Below are 20,069 nucleotides of genomic sequence, written 5' to 3'. Positions count from 1 at the left end.
TGAGATAAAAAAAAAAAAGCTCTAGTGAGCCATGTCAGCCAACACATTGCAGCAACAAGCATCCTTGAAACAGTCCAGCCATTTCCTTGAGAGATAGCCACGTACGATAATTTAAGAGAGAGCCTCCATAAGGTTAAATTGCCCAAGGACAAAAGTTTCATGTTAAAAAATTGACAACTTTGTTGGTTAAGCTTTCTCATTTGTATTTTACTGATTTGGAATTCAATAAATGCTATCAACTATTGCCAGTCAATATGGTGTTTGACGATGAATTAAAAGCCAAGAAGTTGAACGCTGGGAAACTAATCGACAAATTACTCGTCTTTTCTCAGTTACATCTTTTCCTTCCAATACGTACGTTTCCGAGAAATATTTTTTTTTTTTGGAAACCTTTTTGAGATTCACTTTTTATTTTTCTTTTGTCCTCTTGTCCTAAGGTGTTCAAATCAATAGGAAAGGATCCGATTCATTTTTAGTTTGCCTGGATCTTTTGCTCAATCTGGTTTGAAGAGTTAGCATATGAATGGAAATACTCCATCTAGCTCTCCATCAGATCATTTCCTCCTCTAAATGCCATTGAAGTCCTCTTAATTTCCCCTTCTAATTTATGTGATGCAGTTTTTCATCAAAAAAAAAAAAAAAACTTATGTGATGCAGTTATATTCATTCATGAAGACTCCAAACAGCATGGAGAGAAGTATTAACATGATAGTTAGAAGGTCCACTTGCTCAATTATGAAACAAGATGATTTGTGGCAAATGATCTTCCCAAATCTTTTACGAAGAAAATTTCAAAAGGTATATTATTATTTTCTTCAACCCCAAACACAGATTACACGTCAAAGCTCATGTTGCCAAAATTTTGCTCTGCCGATCCTATTACACCTCCTTTTTATGCTAACATCGCCTTGCACGAACCACGTACGTACGGCCGCCAATTCTTATGCTCTCCTATGCCTATCTCTCAATCATCAACCTCTCTCAACACTCCATGATGGATTCAAGTGCTAGGCTGCCACGATGCCTGTAAAGAAGAGCTGTCCACTGGAGTATGGTGAGCTCGAGACATGATCAGATGGCTTCGAAACTTCTGATCCACATTTCTCCTGGTACTCGTCGCTTACGATTTGCCGGTACCGGCACTCCATGCTACAAAACGCCTTCTCCCCTCTGTTGCAATCACAAAACCAATTAAATCCCAATCAGCATATGTACCAAGTACAATTTTAACAACATAAGTCTCAACTGTCTTGCGATTCGCAAGAGAAATATAAGACTTGGTCTAAAGTTTGGTCTTGTACTCCCAAAAAAACTGGGGAGAAGAAGACGGCCAAAGATTAAATCTTACAGCTTGTGACCATCATAAGTTTTAAATATATTTAAAAGTTTTACATAATAATCTTCTAATATTACTTTACTAATTTTGAAAATTTTTAGAGAAGAGAAAAAGGTACAGAAACACATATCATACGATGGACAAAAACTTTAAAATAATTACCTGTACATGTATATATCTTTGCCGTGGAGCCTCTTCCGGCACAAGTAGCAATAGCTCAGGAAGTCAGCCAGCTGGAACGCCGGCGCTTCTTCGGGAACCCTCTTCGTCGACCCCCAAAAGTGACCCAGCTCCCTCCATCTCAAATCCTCACCGCCTTTACCCCCACCACAACAACACCCACTTGTCGTAGTTGCGCAGCTTCCGCCGCATCTCAATTCGGACACATCTACACACCATCTACTTCTCCCGGCGGTCCCCGGAGAATTGATCACTATCGGCGCCGTCGCGTGGAAACTCGGCGCACCCACGACGAGCTTCTTCGAACCCTCCCCGCCGGCCTTCTCGAGGGCCGCCACGATGCCCAGCCCAATGCCATCCGATTCCCGATTCTTCCACCCCTTCGGCGACAGCGGGTTGCGCTCCAGCGGGCTTGGGGACACGTCGGCGGGCCAAAATGGCCGGTCGCAGGCGTGTATCGGGTCCGGTAGCTTCCGGATGGTCGGCCGGGATCTCTGGGCCATCCGGGCCGGAGGGAGTCCAATAATTGGCGAAGGGAAAGAGACGAAAGTGGTATTGAGGGAAGAGTGGAGAATTGGGTTCTCTTGGATCTTTTTAAAGGCTTCAAGGTCTCCATTTCAATTAATATTGTTCCTTCTTTTAGTTGTTTTATATTTTTTTAATGTTATTGGGCGATGATTGGGTGCTGAAACCCATGATCAGAAAAGGTGGGCGATAACCTTGTGAGTCTTCTGCGCAGAAATATCTGTGCCAGAGATTGTAACCCATCAATCTTTGCCGTCCAAATGATGGGATGGACGGTTGAATTGAGGCAATGAGGTGGGTGATACAAATGTTAAGGCTGTGGAAGGATCACATGGTAATCGACTTGGAATCTAAATCATAGTCTGGGAGGACGTCAGAGCTGTCCATCTCCGACGATATAGATGGGTGACCGGAAAGGGTTTGCAGATGCCGGTTTCGTGGGGACGGACGGACACGCGTCGGGAGGATGTGACTTGCTGGGGCTGTGACCGGAAACGAAACCACGAGTCCAGGGGCTGGAAAACGATGGGTTGGAATCCTGGTGGCCGGACGGAGCGGGATGACCAAAATGCCCTCCTGGATTATCTTGGGATATCCTGCAAATATATTAACGACTCACAAATACATTTCAAAGTTATGATGCCGTAGATAATTCAATTCTGAAAAATTAGAATGTAATTTGTGCCCAAAAAAAAAAATATGATATAAAAATTTTATTAAATATATAATAATTAAAAAATAAATTATTAGTCAAATGTTATATATATATCTTAAAAATTGTATGTAAATTCAAACTTTAATATTTTTGATTTGAACAACTGCATAAATTTAAATAACTATTGGTTATCATAGATTGGTCACGTCGAGAGAGGGAGAGCGAGAGATGTAGTCGAAAAATAATAAGGTGCGGAGATTGGCTAGTATGCACCAGAAATTTTTATAGTCAGAGATCTCAATTGATACCTTCCTAGCATATTTGTAAAGTAATGTTAGTAGATCGGTCTCGAGGATGATTGTCATTTGGAAGGTTTATATAGCCGATCACATTTGGCTAGTTATAAATATCTGGATTTTTGAGAGGGGTTCAGTCATTTAGATTCAATATTTTAGAGAGCTTTTGATAGCTTGAGATATTTGGGACTCTTTGTCTTCTCTTGAAGTGATTCGGACTATATCTTTCACTTAGAAGTTCGACCTCCGAGCTTCCATAAGGATAATTTTGATGGTAGTATGACTGACAGCGATAGTAGAGATGGAGCAAGGTTTGTAATTAGACGTTCAAACTTGAGATTCATAGCAGCAGGTGGGAGTCCAATTTTTGATACCTCGATCTTTAGAGCGGAGCTGAGGGTTAAATGGCAGGCATTAGCTATGCCCGCAGGAGTAGACTTTATCCTTTTTGAGGGAGACCCTATTGCGGTCATTACATGAATCTGGAAGCAGAGCAGGGGGATAAGCATACACCTTCTACTATAAGATATTTGGTTTTTAGCGAGGAAGGAGATCGTGTTTTCTGCAAGGCATGTCTATTAGAAAGTAAATGATGGACTAGGTTGTTTTTTTTATTATAGAACACTCCAACAAGTTGCCGTGGATTGATGTCAATGCTACTACAAGATTTTTCGAAGATATTTTGCTTTTCGATTTTTTTGAATATATTTATATTATATTAATATAAATTATAAAATAAAAAAATAGAGAGAAAAAAATATTTCAGCATAATAAATTAACTATTTATGGTTTTTAAATTAAAATTTTTAAAAATTTTGATGTCTAAACGTTAAATCTTGAATGTATTTACATGCTTTTGATCAAAGTTAGAAAGAACAGATCAACAGAATTGCTATCATTTATCAATCTTCCACGGCCACTCAATGAACCGCGCTGCACTAAAAAAGGGAAGGGCGGCCTCGTCTTTTTATTGGGATGGTCCTTCCCCTTCGATTATGACGTCCTCAGGACCCGGAACTCCACTAGCCACCAAAAGGTCCCCCCCACCCTCCATCAGTTCGCGGGGCCCACGTACGTCTCACGTGTAACTTTACACGTCGAAGACCCTCATTTGCTAGGACTCCTCGATCCACGTGACGACTGTGGCCCTACCAGTGGCCACTCCACTAAACGACGCCCACTTCCACGCCATTGACAGGCCCGCGAAGTTGACACAGCCTTTTGTCCTGGGCCCAGACCACCCGTCTGTGTAAGTCCACCACACCGCTGAAATAAAACTCTCATGCTGTGGTTGCTTTCAGTGTCTACCCGCGATCCGTTAACGCCGTTATCTCAGAATACCATTATATGATGCGAACCATCGATCACAGCAAATCGATGGTGTTTCTCAACAAAATCACCGTTCATAGGATATGATATCATTATTTAATAAATATTTATCCTTTAATATAGAAGTAAGACAATACTTTCCTTTTTTTTTTTTTTTTTGGTTATATGTAACCCTGAGGGAGTCTGACAAAGTCAAAGCTAATAGTAGCTATTAGAAAAGGGTTAGATTTGGATTCAACTCTCATGTATAACATAAGAGAGAATTTCCTTCTTTTCAATAAAAAAAAAAGTTAAAAAAACGTTACAGTGGCAAATATAACGTTATGACATTCATAAATCAAGAAAAGCATTCTATGGACCTCTTTTTAAAAAATCTCCAAAGTCTCTGTCCTTGGAATGGACATGTGGGCCCAATTTTTTTCTTAGATGGTGGTAACCCTTGCTCTTTCCGTCAAATCATCGTGCCTTCCATAGTTTTGTGGGCAAGACAAACCATGGCCTGTTAAGGCCCCATACGGGGAGGGTGGGACCCGATGTTCCTGATCAATCAATGGAGGGAGCAGAGACTTAGATGGGTTGTGGTGACAGATGTGGCCCATGGTTTCTAATAGGACCCACATGGGGTTACTTTTCCTCATGATATAACTTTGTATGTTTCTGTAATCTAAATTCTATTTTAGTTGGGAATAATATCTCCCACCACCTTTAAAAAGTATTCCTCTTTATAATTGATGTGAAATTGGATTTGAATTATCATCTCAACCCACACCAGATTCCTCTTTTTTTTTTATTTCTTAAAAAAAAAAAAAAAAAAGGGGACAAACTGATGCATCTACCTCCTCCGTGCGTGACCATAGGATTCCAACCCCACATCAAATTCTTTTGGTCAGAATGTTTGAGTTGAATATGAATATTATGGCCTCATATTTTGAGTTTAAGAGTATTTAGATAAATATAGATTATTTTTTATTAGAAGAGGTTAGACTCTAGAATGGAAATAGAAATATATAGTGGAAGGAGTCTCATTCTCATTCTGATTTCAAGAAAAAATGAGAATATTTCAATTTTGCAAAATTTAATTTTTATCCTCTTCTAGCATTTAAAGCCTATTCCAATTTTGATCATGAACCAAATGCATTAGGAGATGATGATTCTGATTCTTATTCCAATCCATTTCAGTTATGACCCTCGTCGCGAGCTAAACGTACCCGTAATACTACCAATCCTATATCCAAAATTATTGGGTCCGAATCTATATCCGAATCCGACCCATTAATGGATCTTTAGAGCTGAGTCAGCTTGTGATCTACCTGACCCAGTTCCAATCCATAAAAACAATATATTAACTTAGTGCTGCTTCAAAAAGAGGATAGGTTTGATAGATTCAGTGAAGGGTCACTTTCAGAAAGGGCTGTCTTGCCTTTTATATTACGTATCATATTCGCTTGCTTTGGGATAGTTGGTGTTCAATAGTGTAATATGAGAATGATAACGTTGATGTTATAACAATTTAATTATAAGTGAAGTTGCTTACCGGGAATAAATCTTTGATGAAATCTCTAATGAAGGTGACGCTTCTCTTTATTTATTCCCGAGTTTTTCTAAAGTGGCGACTAGTGGAAGCATTTATATTTCGTTTATTCATTTATTTATTGCTAAGATGAGTTCATGCTCCACTGGCTTGTTGATGAGAAGGCTGTTCACCATAGACAACTCATGGCTTGCCCCTCACCCTGTGAACAAAGACTGCTAAAGGCTAAAGCACCTGGAGCTAAGGAAGCTGCTCCAATAGTTTAGGAGGGCTTTTAAAACAAAGGACTAAATACTGATGGCGAGGAACACCACAAAACATAAACAAACACAAGATCAGATCAAGTGGATCAAATAAATATACGAGATAAGTGCATGAGATTTCAGATGCACGATACGCTTAAGATTATCCATCCGTCCCAACTTGCATTATTTGGTAGGCTCAACTTTTTATAAGCAACGCACAAGACCTTAGCTAATTTTATCAAATTTACTCATATAATGATCTCACCAGAACGCAACAATATTCAAGTATGCATATTCTAATTTATATATTGTATATATCTTTCTTGGGGTAAGTCCTTTTTATATTTACCTTTTTGAGTCATATCTTAACATTTTTCACATACTTAGGCTTCTCTTGTTCCTTTCATTTCAATCTATTGTGCTATGAAGCCATACTGCTTGATGTGTAATCATCTTCAACACTGGCATTGTCATCCTTGTGCTTCATTTTTCCAGTGGAAGGGTGCCATAGGAGTTTGCTGTTTGCTCTCCTTTGATTACTATTAATAAGGTTCATCTTCATCCTATTTTGCCCATCTGCTGGGACTTAAGATCCACTATTTATAGGAATAGTCTACTTGATCAAGACCAGCCATCTAACCAGATTTCATCTTCTGTGTGCCACAAAATTAGCGCCAACCAGCTGTTCGCTGGATTGTTTCTGTGCAACCTGCTGGTTGCTATTGCAAAGTGCTAAACCAATCAGCTGTTTATTGGTTACCTTCTTGCGAGTAGCAGCCTGCTGATCTATCTCTACGAAACCATCTGCTTGCTGTCACAACCGCATCTACCAGCTGTTTGTTGATTTTCTCTTTGCAATCAAGTGCCAACTACTGCATAGGAGCTTGTTGGTTTGTCTTAGATAGCTGGAAACTCAACCACCTTGCTGGCTTAGTGGCTTCTGCTATAGTTGGCAGACTTCAGAAGCCGGTCATCTTTTGATCAGCCTATGCCGGCGCCTACTGGGTGTTCGACGATTTGCCCCTTCAGCACATCTCGGCCATGTCGATGTGATTTCTCGGTAGCATCGGTACGTCACACTGATTGTCTTGGATTTGCCACAGCCACCAACTGCTTGGCAAGAGATCTTATTTGCCTTGCAAAGATCACCTCACCACGGTCAAATTCAGCACTCTTGGGGATTGTTAATGCTGCTTGGCTTGGTTGAGTGCTTTTCTGTCAGTATTTCTATTAGAGCCAACATTTCTATGTTTATATGGATGCGATAGTGAATTAACCACCAGACTTAAAGCTATACTTTAATCTAAGTGCAGCTTTAGGTGTGAAAAGTCAAAATAATCACAAACAACTCAGTGCGCGAAGGAGATAAAGCTAAACTCTCTCATAAGCAGGGTGAAGAAGGAAAAATCAAGGCAGTATTCGAGAATGCTCCTCGCAGGAATATCTGGAAAAATCTCATGATCTCAAATATTTGAGCTTTTAAATTTCAAATTACTGCAAAAAACCAGTTCAGCTAACTCTGCTTTTAACTCAATAGCAAAAAGCTATGTCCCCTTGAAATTCCAAGAAAAAGGAGGTGTTTGGATGTTATGAGAGCTCTATTTTGGAAGATATATGATGCATTTGTATCCTGGAGAACAAAGTACATACCAAACTCAAGCTTAAACTAGAACAGTAAAGTATGGTATCACTTTCATCAATCCCTCCACCTGTGACCGCAATTTGGGTTGCAGCAGACAAAGAACAGTGCCATGCCTTCCTCCCCCTTAGAAGGTGCCTGCAAATTCTCCAATTGTTTAAAAAGCAGCCATATGACAATAAGAGTATCAGCAGTGAATGCGAAACAAGTGGAATCAGTGAGCACTTCTTGCAACTAAATGCATGTAAAAGAACATATTTCATTTATCAATGAAATGTTCTTGTGTGTTTCAACCATTTGGCTCGAAACAATGCATATAAAAAAGTGGGACTATGTACTTAAATCCATGTTGTATGCCTGACAGGGATGTAGGTCCATTGCTTATGCTGTGATGAGCTTTCCCACTAAAACATGAAATTCAGATGGTAGGTTTAGGTTCTTGGTAGAAAATAGAATCTTTAAAATACATAACCCGCAAAATGTTCATAAGTCTGAAAGCAGATATTGATCCCAATGGAACTTAAAAATATCTCAATTGTCTAGTTCTTGATCCAATTCAATGGCAGAGTGGCTATTGATGTCCTCATTCTGGAGGATATACGTACACCTATGTTTTGAGTTGTTGTGTTGCATTCCTATTTTTTATATGCCTCATAACGTGTGGTTTGTCTTGTTCACTACAACTGTTAATTTATTAACACTCGTTTCTTTAAATATGCAATTATAATTTCATTTATCTGCTTGTGCTCTAACAATGCCAATGAGATGCTGATTTTTGTTTATGTCTTCTAATAGATATATTCTAATAGATATACTGGAAGGTAGAATCTAACTTTATTAAAGAACATGTGGAAATGATAACTCATATACCTCTCATAGGTAGGTAGGTGTTTAGCTGTCTATATATTCCTACTCGTACTTGTAGAGGTATATGAGGATTTGTGCAATCTGATAGACATAATTGCTTTTTCATGATCAGCTGTTCAGTGTTAATTTCACTATTAATACTTAAAACAATGTAATGGTTGCAACACCGCCTTATTGATGCATTTTAAACTATTCAATTGTTTTCATTTATAAGCTGCAGATAATTGAAGCGAGAAAAACATCATATTGGTTATTTAACGAACATGAAAAAGTCATTTTTCAGTTACAGAAGCCAACTGAGCTTCTGCTAAACAGAACATTACCCTCATTTAAAGGATTTCCACCAAGTGGCAAGTGTTATGGTTTATCATCGTTGAGAGGCCTTTCAAAATGAATATTCACATAGTTAACGTTGCTCTACAATGTCTAAATAGCCAAGAAACCAAAACTCAAGTATGTTGGAGGTTGCTTCCCTATGCATCAAATGGACATGAAACGATGCTTTAGCAATATAACTAGTGAGCTAAAAACAAATCCTACCCGAACTATAATAGTGTTAGATGCTTCTGAATTATAAACCAAATCAACGTATGGTGCATACTATTAGCATTGTCCATTTTGTATCCACTTCATACAAAGGTAAGAAATATCTAACATACATAATTGTTAGTTTCTAGTCAATTTAGATATCATAGATCATGAACAATATCGTAGATTAAAACTTTGAGATGGCTCCATTGATTTAGTGTTGATAAGATATGCAGATGCAGATATGCATGTGATTCTTTTCTTTCTTATTGTTGTTGTTGGTGTTATTATCTTTTAAGCTAGATTCATATGTAAGTTTGACCAGCAAAATGCTCACACTGCTTGCAGTTTAAAAAATTGAGAAGATCAGAGCAATAACATTGACTTTGCACTACTAGTATTTGCAGTAGTTGGATTCTTCTCACCATTAAACAAAACAGGAGTCTATAGAAGTTGATAAAACAATTGATAAAGAATAAGCAAAACCAACAGTGACCTACAAAGAGTATGATTGGAGAAAATGTCAAAAACATATATCAAGGCCACGGTTAGTTCTATACATCAAATATTTGAAGCATCCATGAGAAGCAAGTTGTAAAGACAAAAGTTCCCTTGAAGCACATCATCTTGACAAACTCCTGTTTAAATAAGTGAAAGTGCAGGTACTGGCTTTGTGTTCTAGCTTGTTTAAATACCCTAAGCAAGATAATATTATACAAGAAAATAGATGTAGTGGCTATTTCAAAACTAAATAACATGAATTTCAAAGAAAACTTATCAAATTCACGAAAGTTTTAGTTTAAAAACATGTGCCATTGGACATTGCAAAACTTCAGCAACAAAATCTGGAAGCCACACTGAAATAGCTCATCTTCATTGGTCCTAGTAAGCAACTAACCTACCAAAAAAAAGGAAAAAAGAAGAAAAGAAGGAGAAGAAATATTTTTGTTATCATAAGACCATTTTGCAAGGTTTGCTATGCTGGTTTGTACAGGCATACTGTACCATACCGGTATGCAATCTTGTACTATACCGAGACTCAATATGCCTGCCGTCTCATACCGTTGTGTATCAACACTATAATAGAACGGTACCGGCATGGGGTCTGCTATCAAGATGGTGAATCTTGCTAGTTTTGTCTCTAAGTTGCAATTCTTATTTTGGGCTTAAAACAAACATATGGTTAAAAGAACAATATGAGGTCCATTGTTGGGCAAATCATGCCCAATTAGATAAGCAGCATGAACAAGACAGATTCTTTTGTGAGTGGTAATAGAAGCAGCATAATTCCACCATCCACATGGTGTGCATTCCAGCAGGAATTGTTAGACAAATGACCTTTTTTCCATAAGTGACACAGAAAAATAAGTAGAGCAAGTTAAGCTGATCTGACCTGGAAGAAGACAGCTTCTGGATTATTACACTTGTAGCATTTAACACACTTGGTGTGAGGGAGAGAGGGATCAGCTGTTGGATCCTGTGGGTCTTGCGAGCATTTGCTGGCGGAGTGATGTATCTCCATCCTATAGACACAGCTACTATCAGCCACCTCCTGCATTCAGATAGAAATTTACTCAAAAAATTGCAGGAAAAAATACAAATAGTTAGAAAAGTATAATATTCAATAAGCAAAAATAGACAAAGCACTTTGCACAAATGTTTCTTACTATTGGAAAATTGAGTGAGGAGGAACTGGTTGAGATAGTTTGATAGTTGATAGTGTCAGCCAGAGATGTCTCAAATTCAAGCTCTATGATCAAAGATGTGGAAGGGATAGGAAAGAATACTTGGTTGGGAGTAGTGAGAAGGGTTCTGAAAAAACAGGTATTATTGGAGACCTTGGCCTCTGACTGAAACCAATGCCAAAGAATATCCGGTAAGACAACCCAATATGGAAGGAAATAAGCTGCTTATTGGTGTTGATAAAATATTGAGATCGTCATTCATTACATAAATGCAATCTAATTTCGAAAGGCAGGCAATGATAGCACATATTGAGATGCATAGAGAACCTATTAACTTTTTACATTTACCGCTTAGCATGAAGTGGAAAGAAAGAAATATGTATTCTAGAAAGTGGTAGAAAACTGACGTAATTGAGAAAAATTTGCATTAATAAAGCTTGCTGAATGGATCTTCTCTAAAAATATTTTAGAGATGGGCAAAAAAAAAAAAAAAAAAAAAAAAAGAGACCGCATAAGTTTTAAACCTCCAAGTTAAGGATTCTTAGTAACAGTAGGTAATTATAGCAATGAATGAACATTTGGAAGCATCTAGAGCAGGTGGGAGGCTAGTTCTCATAATAGGTTCAGCACCTAACGTTGGAGACTATGGAAACATTTCTTTTCTCTCTTCTCTTCTCTAAAACATTTCTGTTTACTGCAAGATTATATCAAGGATGATCAAAATGTATTCTCCATTTGCCATATATTCAGCCTAGCAGAGTTGGACTTTGAAATACATTCGTGACAATCACAAGCGGATCTTAGATCTTAAGAAACCAGACCACAATAAGCATGCCAACTGGTTGAGTTGGTAAAGTCACGAGGTCTTGAATGCCAGTGACCTTGGTTTTGATCCTGCCCTCACTCTGATTTTGGCCAGGCTTCCCCTTGTACTTGTTCTTAAAAAAAAATGTAAAGTGATTTTTATCCAGATCTCCAAAGCCAAGTGCCATTTATATATCTGATTTTGAATTGCAAGCTCTTATTCGAACGTCTTTATTCCTGTCATGAAGCAAGTGTAGTCTCAATACTTGGTAAGTAATGTTGATATGCCAAGCATCATTTGCAGTCACATGATCAAGAACTATATGAAGAGTTTCCAGTGAAGGGTTCCATGTCGAGTCTAGGTTTGTATGAATTTCTTCACAGAACACATAGTTACTTGCAGAGTAAATGTTTTCAAATAAAAGAGATAGTACATCCTTGGTAATACTAAGCCAAAGAATGAAAAGAGATATTTTATACCTTGCAGTGGATAGCCAATTGCAACTTGTATGATTGGATAGGCAAGATTATGCTAAAAAATAGCACTGAAATTGTGCTCAGAGACATGGATTTCCCTCGAAACAGACTTGGTATTTACTCAACTCAATGAAAGTTTCAGACTTCAAGGATTAGATACGGGCCCCAAATCTATAGCACCCTATTGGGACCTTGTATGGCTATCCCACAATCAGACACCAACATAATGATAGAATGTCTATTTTAGATGACTAAAAGGATTTTCTTATACCTAGAAAACAACAACTATTAAAGCTGCAACATTCAGATTCCCTGGGAGTGCGACAAAAAAAATGCCTTAGCAACTCTTGACTTTAGGATTCCCTAAACCTATGATCAGAAGCTTTTCTCAAAGTAGGACCAAAACATTATGAGAATAGTCTTCACATGTTTTCTACAATGAAGGTCCTTAATCTTTCCCTAACCTAGGAACCTATACTTCAGCCAGTTAATCAAACAATTAAAACACTTGCGCTCTGACTTAAAACTCCTAGGACTTTCTTTAAATAAATAAAAAGAAATATAAGGATTCCTGCATAAATGAAAAGATCTTGGACAAGGGTTCCTAAAGGTCCGTAACTTCTAGACTTCCATGTGGAGGCCTTTTTTCTAAAAACATTTTGCGTTCACTTTACATTTCTATACTCTGCCCAGCTTAACTAGACACAACAAAATATGGTTCAAATGTCAGGTCAGAATAACATAAACTAACCAGAAATTAAACTGATTTAAACATTTTCAGTCAGTGATCCCTAATCCTCGAAGCCAAGTTTGGGTTGACTGTGGTCCTCAGTTTAGACATGGAGGAACTCCTACTAATCTGATAAGGTACAGAATGCTTAGGAACATAAAGATTGGAAAATAACTCTAAATATTTATTGAGGATTAGCATCCACTACATACACAAAGGTTAAGTATGGAACTATTGAAATCACCTAAGCTTCACATCCAAGCCACATATCTGATAACTTACCATATTTTGTAAAAAAGATTCCAATTAATTGAAACTAAGATCCACTGCCCAGGAAATCAAAAGAAACAAGAGAGTTGGAAGCAGAAAAAAAATTATAGCCAGCCTATACATATGAAATTGAAGAACATTGAAATTAATAAAAATAATTCTAATCCCATAAAAAAAAATAATAATCCTAATTAATGTTTATGGTGGATAAACAAATAAAATCGATAGCACTATTGTCAATGAAAAAACCAGAGTTTTGATAAGCTGCTCGGCCTGTTATTACATACTGTCCTAGCCCAAAATTAAGAACTTGATTGCATGCTTAAAGTATCCTGGGACTAAAGGCAGACCAAATAGCATCATCTGAGACATTGCCATGCGTATCCACTGCCCATAAGCCAGAGAGCATGATCCGAGATCAATTAGCTTCCAGGATTTTCTGGACTTTGAAAAAGTGAGAGGGAGCACAACTTTAAGTCTCATAATTAAGCAGGTTAAGATATTATCTGGCATATGGTTTGCATTAGGGAGCCGGATAACCCAAAAGAATCAGGTGAGGCATGGACCTGTGCTTGAAGGAACAACTTAATGGGAGTAAATTAAGGACCAACAATGTGGAAGAGAGAAATTGGAAAAGAGCATCAGATGCAACATATAGACATGATGAAGTTCTCCACGGTCTAAGTCAGTAAGCTATTAGTTCAAGCGAATAAGAGTACAACGGTCACTAATTCTGATGTCTGGCTAGAGTGCTAATGGCTACTGTTTAAGAGTATGAGTCATCCAAGACCATGGTCGCTCTCATGAACAAGCTGATCAGCTTCAAGAATGTTGTATTAAAGAAAGCATTAGAAATGTAAAATCCGCATTTTTCGAAGTCTGTAAGCATCAATGGAGAGGGTGCCCTGCCAATAGAGATTATACATAAAACATTGAGAATTACTTAATAACGTCAAGCAAGAGGATGAATGGAGAAGGCACATATATTGACATAGCAAGATCAAGCACAAGTTTTCTCCCCATCGACAATAATGAAGATTTGAATGAATTTAAAGGCCTACCTCTCATCCTTTTCCTGCAATGAAAGAGCTTAAAAGAAACTCGGAAATGTAGAACCAGTAAAGAGATAGGTAAAAAAATTCACCAGGTTGACACTTACCATACCAAAAAAACTAACGAACAAAGATGCCAAAAGGGTCAAGATAGTGAATCCCCTCAAAAAAGAAGAAGAAGAAGAAAAGGTTTCTTGTAAATGAAAACACCAAGCACACTCCAACGGCAGAAATGTATAGGAATCCCCTCAACAACAACTCATATTACATGAAAGCGTGCATTAACGAGAGCTCTCCAAGGACTTAATTGTTATATATTTATATATACTGGAGGAGGGCTACCATCATAATTATAATAAAAGACGAAAGCCCGTTCTCACATTATTCCGAAGGATTCTGATACTAATGATAGGATAGGAAAGAATAAAGGCAAAAAAAAAAAAAAAAGTCGGATAAGATGTTAGAGGGATTAGACCTGATGGTCGCAGTTGCGGCAGGCGTAGAGGAGGGTCCGCCGCTCCCTGTCCTCCTTGGGGTACAGCGTGTTGTTGCTGCATTCCATCAAGAAAACAAAGAGAAGAAAAAAAGGGAAACCCTCATTCATCTATCACCGTCTTCGTTACAAAATCATACAGAATAAAAAGAGGGAATAAATCAGGTGTTTCGGAGAGATGAATGATGTACCATTGGCAGCAGAACTTCAGGGTGCTCATGGCCGCTCTCTCTCTCTTTCTACAATCTCTGGAGCAACGAAAGACGCGTAGCGTTGGCGATAGATGGGTTTAAATGCATGCCGTCAATCGTCACATTTTTTAGTCACGTGAGACAAGTGGTGGTATTGCTGAATTGATGATTTTTATTTATTTATTTATTTATTTATTTTTAAAGTAACACGATGTTTAAGTTGTTGTATTTAGCTGGGAGATGGATCAAGCTTTTAGTTGATGATGGATGGTAGAGAATTTTTCTTAGCCAACATTGAAATAATCAAGATATTAATCAATATAGAAAGACCTGGATAACTACCATTTTAAAACATCTATTTTAAAGCATTGGTTTAACAATTAATTATTAGAAGTGCATTTGATATAACAACGATCTCAATCAATATATTTCTATCGAAAATTTGTAATACCCAGCTTATATTGGTCTATGAAATAAAAATCAATACTTTATTTTAAATGTATAGCATTAATTTTTTTAGATGCCCTAATAGCTATTTTCCATATCTCCTCTTCTGATCATCCTCATTATAGATTCACTTCCCTGGATTCTTTTGTTGGCAGCAAAAAATAGGCTCATCCATGGGATTACCCACCCAAGAACTGCATTAGATGTCTTACGTTTATAATAGGCTGATGATATAATGATTTTAAGCAACGACAACCCGAGACATATTCAACATCTTAAGTTTATTCTATATTCCTTTGAAATCATTTCAGGACTGAAGATTAATTTTGACAAAAGTGCATGGTTTGGAATTAATATACTTGAAATTAGAAGCAAGCAATTGGTGGCAATATTGGGATGTCCTCTCTCCTCCATGCCAACCAAATACTTGAGGTTTCCTCTAAATAGCAGTGATGTAAGATCGATGGATTGGAGCTTCTTAGTGGAGAAAGTGGATAAGTTGTTATCTGCTTGGAAGGGTAAGCTTCTATCTCTTGGAGGATGCCTAATGCTAGTTAATATAGTCCTAAGTGCCCTACCTACTTATTGGATGTCAATCTTTCTCCTCCCATCTAATGTGGTAGACTAAATACATAAGAGAAAAAGATATTTCCTATAGAGAGGCGAGCAACATTGCTCGGGAGGTCATTGTCTCATAAGATAGAAACAAGTTTGCAGGCTAAAAAAATTTGGAGGATTGAGGATTCTGAACCTTCGACTTTTTAGCAAATGCATGCTGCTCAAGCAACTGTGGAGATACCATACATAATACCAAATGAAGTGGTGGATATTGATTTCTAATATACACTACAAGAACAAGACAGTACCTTTAAGGGCACCATCTGGACTCAGGCTGGCATCAATTGCATTGCTGCTGCTAACTTTTGGTGCGTTTGGAAAGAAAGAAATAATAGGATCCTCAGATTTGAAGCTAACTCTCCTATTAAAACAATAAAAATTGTCTGCTCGGTTTCGTGAGAATGGCTAAGTCAGACAAAATTCAGCAACAATACTCAACTAATTAACCTGCTTGAAAATCTGGGATAAAGCATATAGCAGGATCTCTGACAAAAATGAACTTCATTCATGCTCATTCTGAATATCTAAATACCTGAAAACCTGTATCCACATACTCTGAAAATCTATAAACAGCAGCTCCGTTCCCCTGTAAATACTCTGTTTACAGGAAAACCTGTTTTCCACTGTACATCTATAGGAATGGATCCAAGCTCTCTGAGCATGATCCATTACCATCCCTCTGTAAATACTCTACCACATAAAGCATCATAAACCATCAATAAAATCAAGGGTGGTATATCCTCCCACTTCATAAAAAAACCAGCTATTTTCCATTTTTGGGAGAAGGAAAAACTCAAAAAACAATTACTTTGATTTGGGAGAGTAATGTTGTTGACTAACCAAGTTAATTTCAAAAACTCAAGTTAATGGAGAAAGGGTCAACGATGTATTTTAAGCTTAACACACTCTAACATATGGCTTGCATCATGCACTTGAAAGAATAACTAAGTCAAAGATAAATAATAATTAGGATCACAGATAATGCGGACGTATAACCTCAGACAAGCTTATACATTTATATTATGTTAACCGAATCAATTCCAAAAATTTAATCTGACAGGAAAAAAAGTCAATTATGTGCATCACACTTAACAAATGCTAAGGCTTAGAGGTATTAGTTTGTCATACAAAGTGTTTCTCTGGCTACACGTTACAAGGAGATTTTTGTGACTCACAAGAATTGGTGCGATCAATGATTGTGATTGAGCCATGATGTCATGCATATTCGATGAACCTGCCATATGTGACCCATTAACCAACAAACTCTTTGTTTTTCTCTCTCTTCAGGGCTCGTTTGGTTGACGAAAAGTGGGGAGAGGGAAGAGGCACTTTCTGGGAAGTAGAGAGGTGGTTTCTTGTTTGATTAAAATTTTAAGAGGAGAAAGAGTGAAAAAAGTTCTTGCCGCGAAAAGTCATCTTTCATTTTTAGGAGAAGTGAAAACCCATGAGGGAGATGGATTTTGGTACTTCCTATGGGATGGAAAGTGGTTGTATTTTTTTTCTCAAAAATATTCTTTTAAAATATATGGCTAAAATTTTATAAAATATCAATGGATGGTTAGAATGAAATACTGAATAATAATATAATATAATATTTATATTATCTTAATATTTATATAAATATAATATTAATATTATAATATTTATTATATTTTAATATTATTTTAATATTTATACTATTATAATATTGTTGTTAATATTAATATAATATTTATATTAATATAATATTATACTTAAATTTATATTAATAAATTTATTATATTAAAATATTAATATTATATTAATATAATATTAATATATATTAATATTATGTTAAAATAATAAATTATTATGATCTAATATTATATTATAATATATTTATATAAATATAAATATAATATTAATATTTTTATAAAGTTTCGAAGCAAAAAAATATGGTCTTATATCTATTAAGGATATAATAGGTATTTTATACAGTCTTCTTAGAAAAATAGATGTTCAATCAAATATAAGTTATTTTGTAATAAGTCATCAACCAAACGTGTCAAAATTTTATTCTCAAAAAATAACTTCTCAGGAAGCAACTATTTTCTGATAAAAAAAAGTTCTTCTCGTAGACCAAACAAGTCCTTAGAGCCTGTTTGGATGACTGGGCCCAAAATTCTATAGGAATGTGGGTTTGAGCCTTTACAACCAACTAAATGAGATTGAACTAAACCTATCTTTGTAAATTCATATGGTTATTTATTTTTTTTCCTCGTGAAATTCGAGCTGGCCCCAACAATAATATTCTGAGAATGTATGAAGACAGATTGAGCTAGGCCTCATTTAAGTAGTTGTATAGCTCAAATCCATAATTCCTGTAGAATTTTTGGTCTTGTCATCCAAATAGGCCCTTGGCCTTTTTCTAATACCATTAAGATCAGCTTGCATTGCCTTTAGATCGGATTGGATGGGGGAGGAGCGCAGCTTTACTCGGCATTACCACCCCCGAAAGTTCGGATGATACTCACTTACAGTACAGGCATCACCACATTGCATTTTTTTAGCTTGGTGATAATTTATAGTTCAAATGCTCGAGTGTTTGGCTAATTTCAATCCATTAGGAATGTTGGTCTAATATGTTTGTTTAGTTTTGCTTGTGTTAGGCAACCTATGAGGTTGTTGGTGGCAATGATAGCATGGTGCTGGACTCGAAAGGAATATGGAAAGGGCATGCATGGGTGAACGGGCAGAGCACTGGGAGTACGAGCCAAGCATCCTTGCACCCGCTATTGGATCTGAGCCATGCGATTGTGGACAAAGATACGAAGACACAGCCTGCCCGAGGTGGTAAGCCGATGTTCTGGTTGCTTCTTTCGTGGCTGGAAGTATTGAACTGATCACTGTCATGGCTTAAGATCATTTCAGCCAAAAGAACAAGTAATACAGTCAAGGTTCTCTTCCTTAAAAAAATGATAAAAAAAAATTGTGAGAACAGATTTTGACAAGCATGAACAGCACTACTGTTTGGCCTTAACAGGAGTACCAGAGAATGAAAACAAAGTTGACCTATATAGCTAGGACAAGCTGGACCATCATCGTTATTGTTTTGTCTACAAGAATGTAGACTCGAATATAGAACACAAGCACGTCTTTTAAATTCTTGCTGCCATCGATCTGTTCTATTTTACAAGACATCTAATTTTGGTACTTGAGATTTCTAGAGGCACTATGTTCTTAGATCCCTTATTATTAAGGGGCCAGGCACATTAAGTTTATCCTCAAGTATGTGGGTATGTTGCTGAGGAGAGTGCTCTGGACTAGTCATGCAAAGGCAACAGAACATTCAGTGAGTTCCAATTTGCTATCTTTGGAGACCCTCAAGGTTCGTGTGGTTCATTTAGAAAGGGCAGTTATGACTTATAAGGCTCCTCACGCCATAGATAGCAGTAGTCCAGAAGGTAGTACAGCTTGCATGATGTATAGAATTAAATCCCTGTTTAATTAAGTTGCAACGAACCAAATTATGTTTTGAGTTATGCTTTCTTTTCAGGCATGCAATGGCTAAAGACGTTGCACGATTAATGCACCTGAAAGATTATTTGGATCAAGTGGATGTGGCAATACAAGCAAGAGCCTTGCAGTACTGCCAATACAGGCAATTCGTTAAGAAAAAATCATCCTGGTTCTTTGGAGGGATAGCTATACCTAGTCTCATAGCAATACCTGCATAAACTATAATTTTTGAGATACAAGTCTTGGTTTTGTCATGTCTCAATCTAGCATTGCTAATGAGTTACAGAGCTTCTTTTTAAGTCATCCAAGACAAGCTCAATCTTAGTTTTTTTTTTTTTTTTTTCCTTTCAATGGTTGAAGGAGGCTGACAAAGCAGCCACTTGTCCTTTATTGATGAAAGCCTCAGTTTAATTTTAGTAATCATGGCAATAAAAGTTAAAGGGCAGATATAGGAGAGCGTCGGATTAGTTTTTAAGTAGGTTCAAGAAGATCAGCAATTTGGGCCCGCAAGTAATGGGAAGGATTTAGTCCCAGACAACTTCGTACAACTATCAAAGACTTGGCCAGCTTGGTAAGCAGGCGTCTTCTTATACCCATCTTATTCAAAGAAGGATGACTCCACCATTCAGTCATCGAGAAACTGCTATATATGAACAGACGACAATAGCCTCTGCCGACGAAAAAATCATGTAAA

General features: G+C 37.1%; 2 protein-coding genes across 2 annotated transcripts; both read right to left on the bottom strand.

Annotated features, from left to right (window-relative positions):
• Positions 1-775: 775 nt before the first annotated feature.
• On the bottom strand, positions 776-2,120 carry LOC105056700 (FCS-Like Zinc finger 13). The gene is made up of 2 exons (XM_010939003.4): positions 1,499-2,120; positions 776-1,170 (listed from the first exon to the last, which is right to left on the bottom strand). Exons 1-2 carry the CDS (start codon positions 2,017-2,019, stop codon positions 1,008-1,010), a joined length of 684 nt encoding a protein of 227 aa, XP_010937305.1. The 5' UTR covers positions 2,020-2,120; the 3' UTR covers positions 776-1,007.
• Positions 2,121-7,557: 5,437 nt separating this feature from the next.
• Positions 7,558-14,903, bottom strand: LOC105056699 (DNA-directed RNA polymerases II, IV and V subunit 9A). Its single transcript, XM_010939002.3, has 4 exons — positions 14,834-14,903; positions 14,625-14,700; positions 10,525-10,683; positions 7,558-7,874 (listed from the first exon to the last, which is right to left on the bottom strand). The coding sequence occupies exons 1-4, from the start codon at positions 14,860-14,862 to the stop codon at positions 7,794-7,796; spliced, it is 345 nt and encodes a 114-aa protein (XP_010937304.1). The 5' UTR covers positions 14,863-14,903; the 3' UTR covers positions 7,558-7,793.
• Positions 14,904-20,069: the final 5,166 nt, after the last annotated feature.

The sequence above is a fragment of the Elaeis guineensis genome, chromosome 13 (genome assembly GCF_000442705.2).
Source record: "Elaeis guineensis isolate ETL-2024a chromosome 13, EG11, whole genome shotgun sequence".
In the NCBI taxonomy this organism is placed as follows: Eukaryota; Viridiplantae; Streptophyta; class Magnoliopsida; order Arecales; family Arecaceae; genus Elaeis; species Elaeis guineensis.
This window is presented reverse-complemented; position numbering and strand designations above follow the sequence as displayed.

Coding starts and splice junctions, on each gene's coding strand:
- LOC105056700 (XM_010939003.4), bottom strand. CDS start 2,019: ATGGCCCAGAGATCCCGGCCGACCATCCGGAAGCTACCGGACCCGATA. Junction 1,171..1,498: donor AAAGATATATACATGTACAG/GTAATTATTTTA, acceptor TGATTGCAACAG/AGGGGAGAAGGCGTTTTGTA.
- LOC105056699 (XM_010939002.3), bottom strand. CDS start 14,862: ATGAGCACCCTGAAGTTCTGCTGCCAATG. Junction 10,684..14,624: donor GCCGCAACTGCGACCATCAG/GTCTAATCCCTC, acceptor ATCTGAATGCAG/GAGGTGGCTGATAGTAGCTG. Junction 7,875..10,524: donor CAGAAGCTGTCTTCTTCCAG/GTCAGATCAGCT, acceptor GAGAATTTGCAG/GCACCTTCTAAGGGGGAGGA.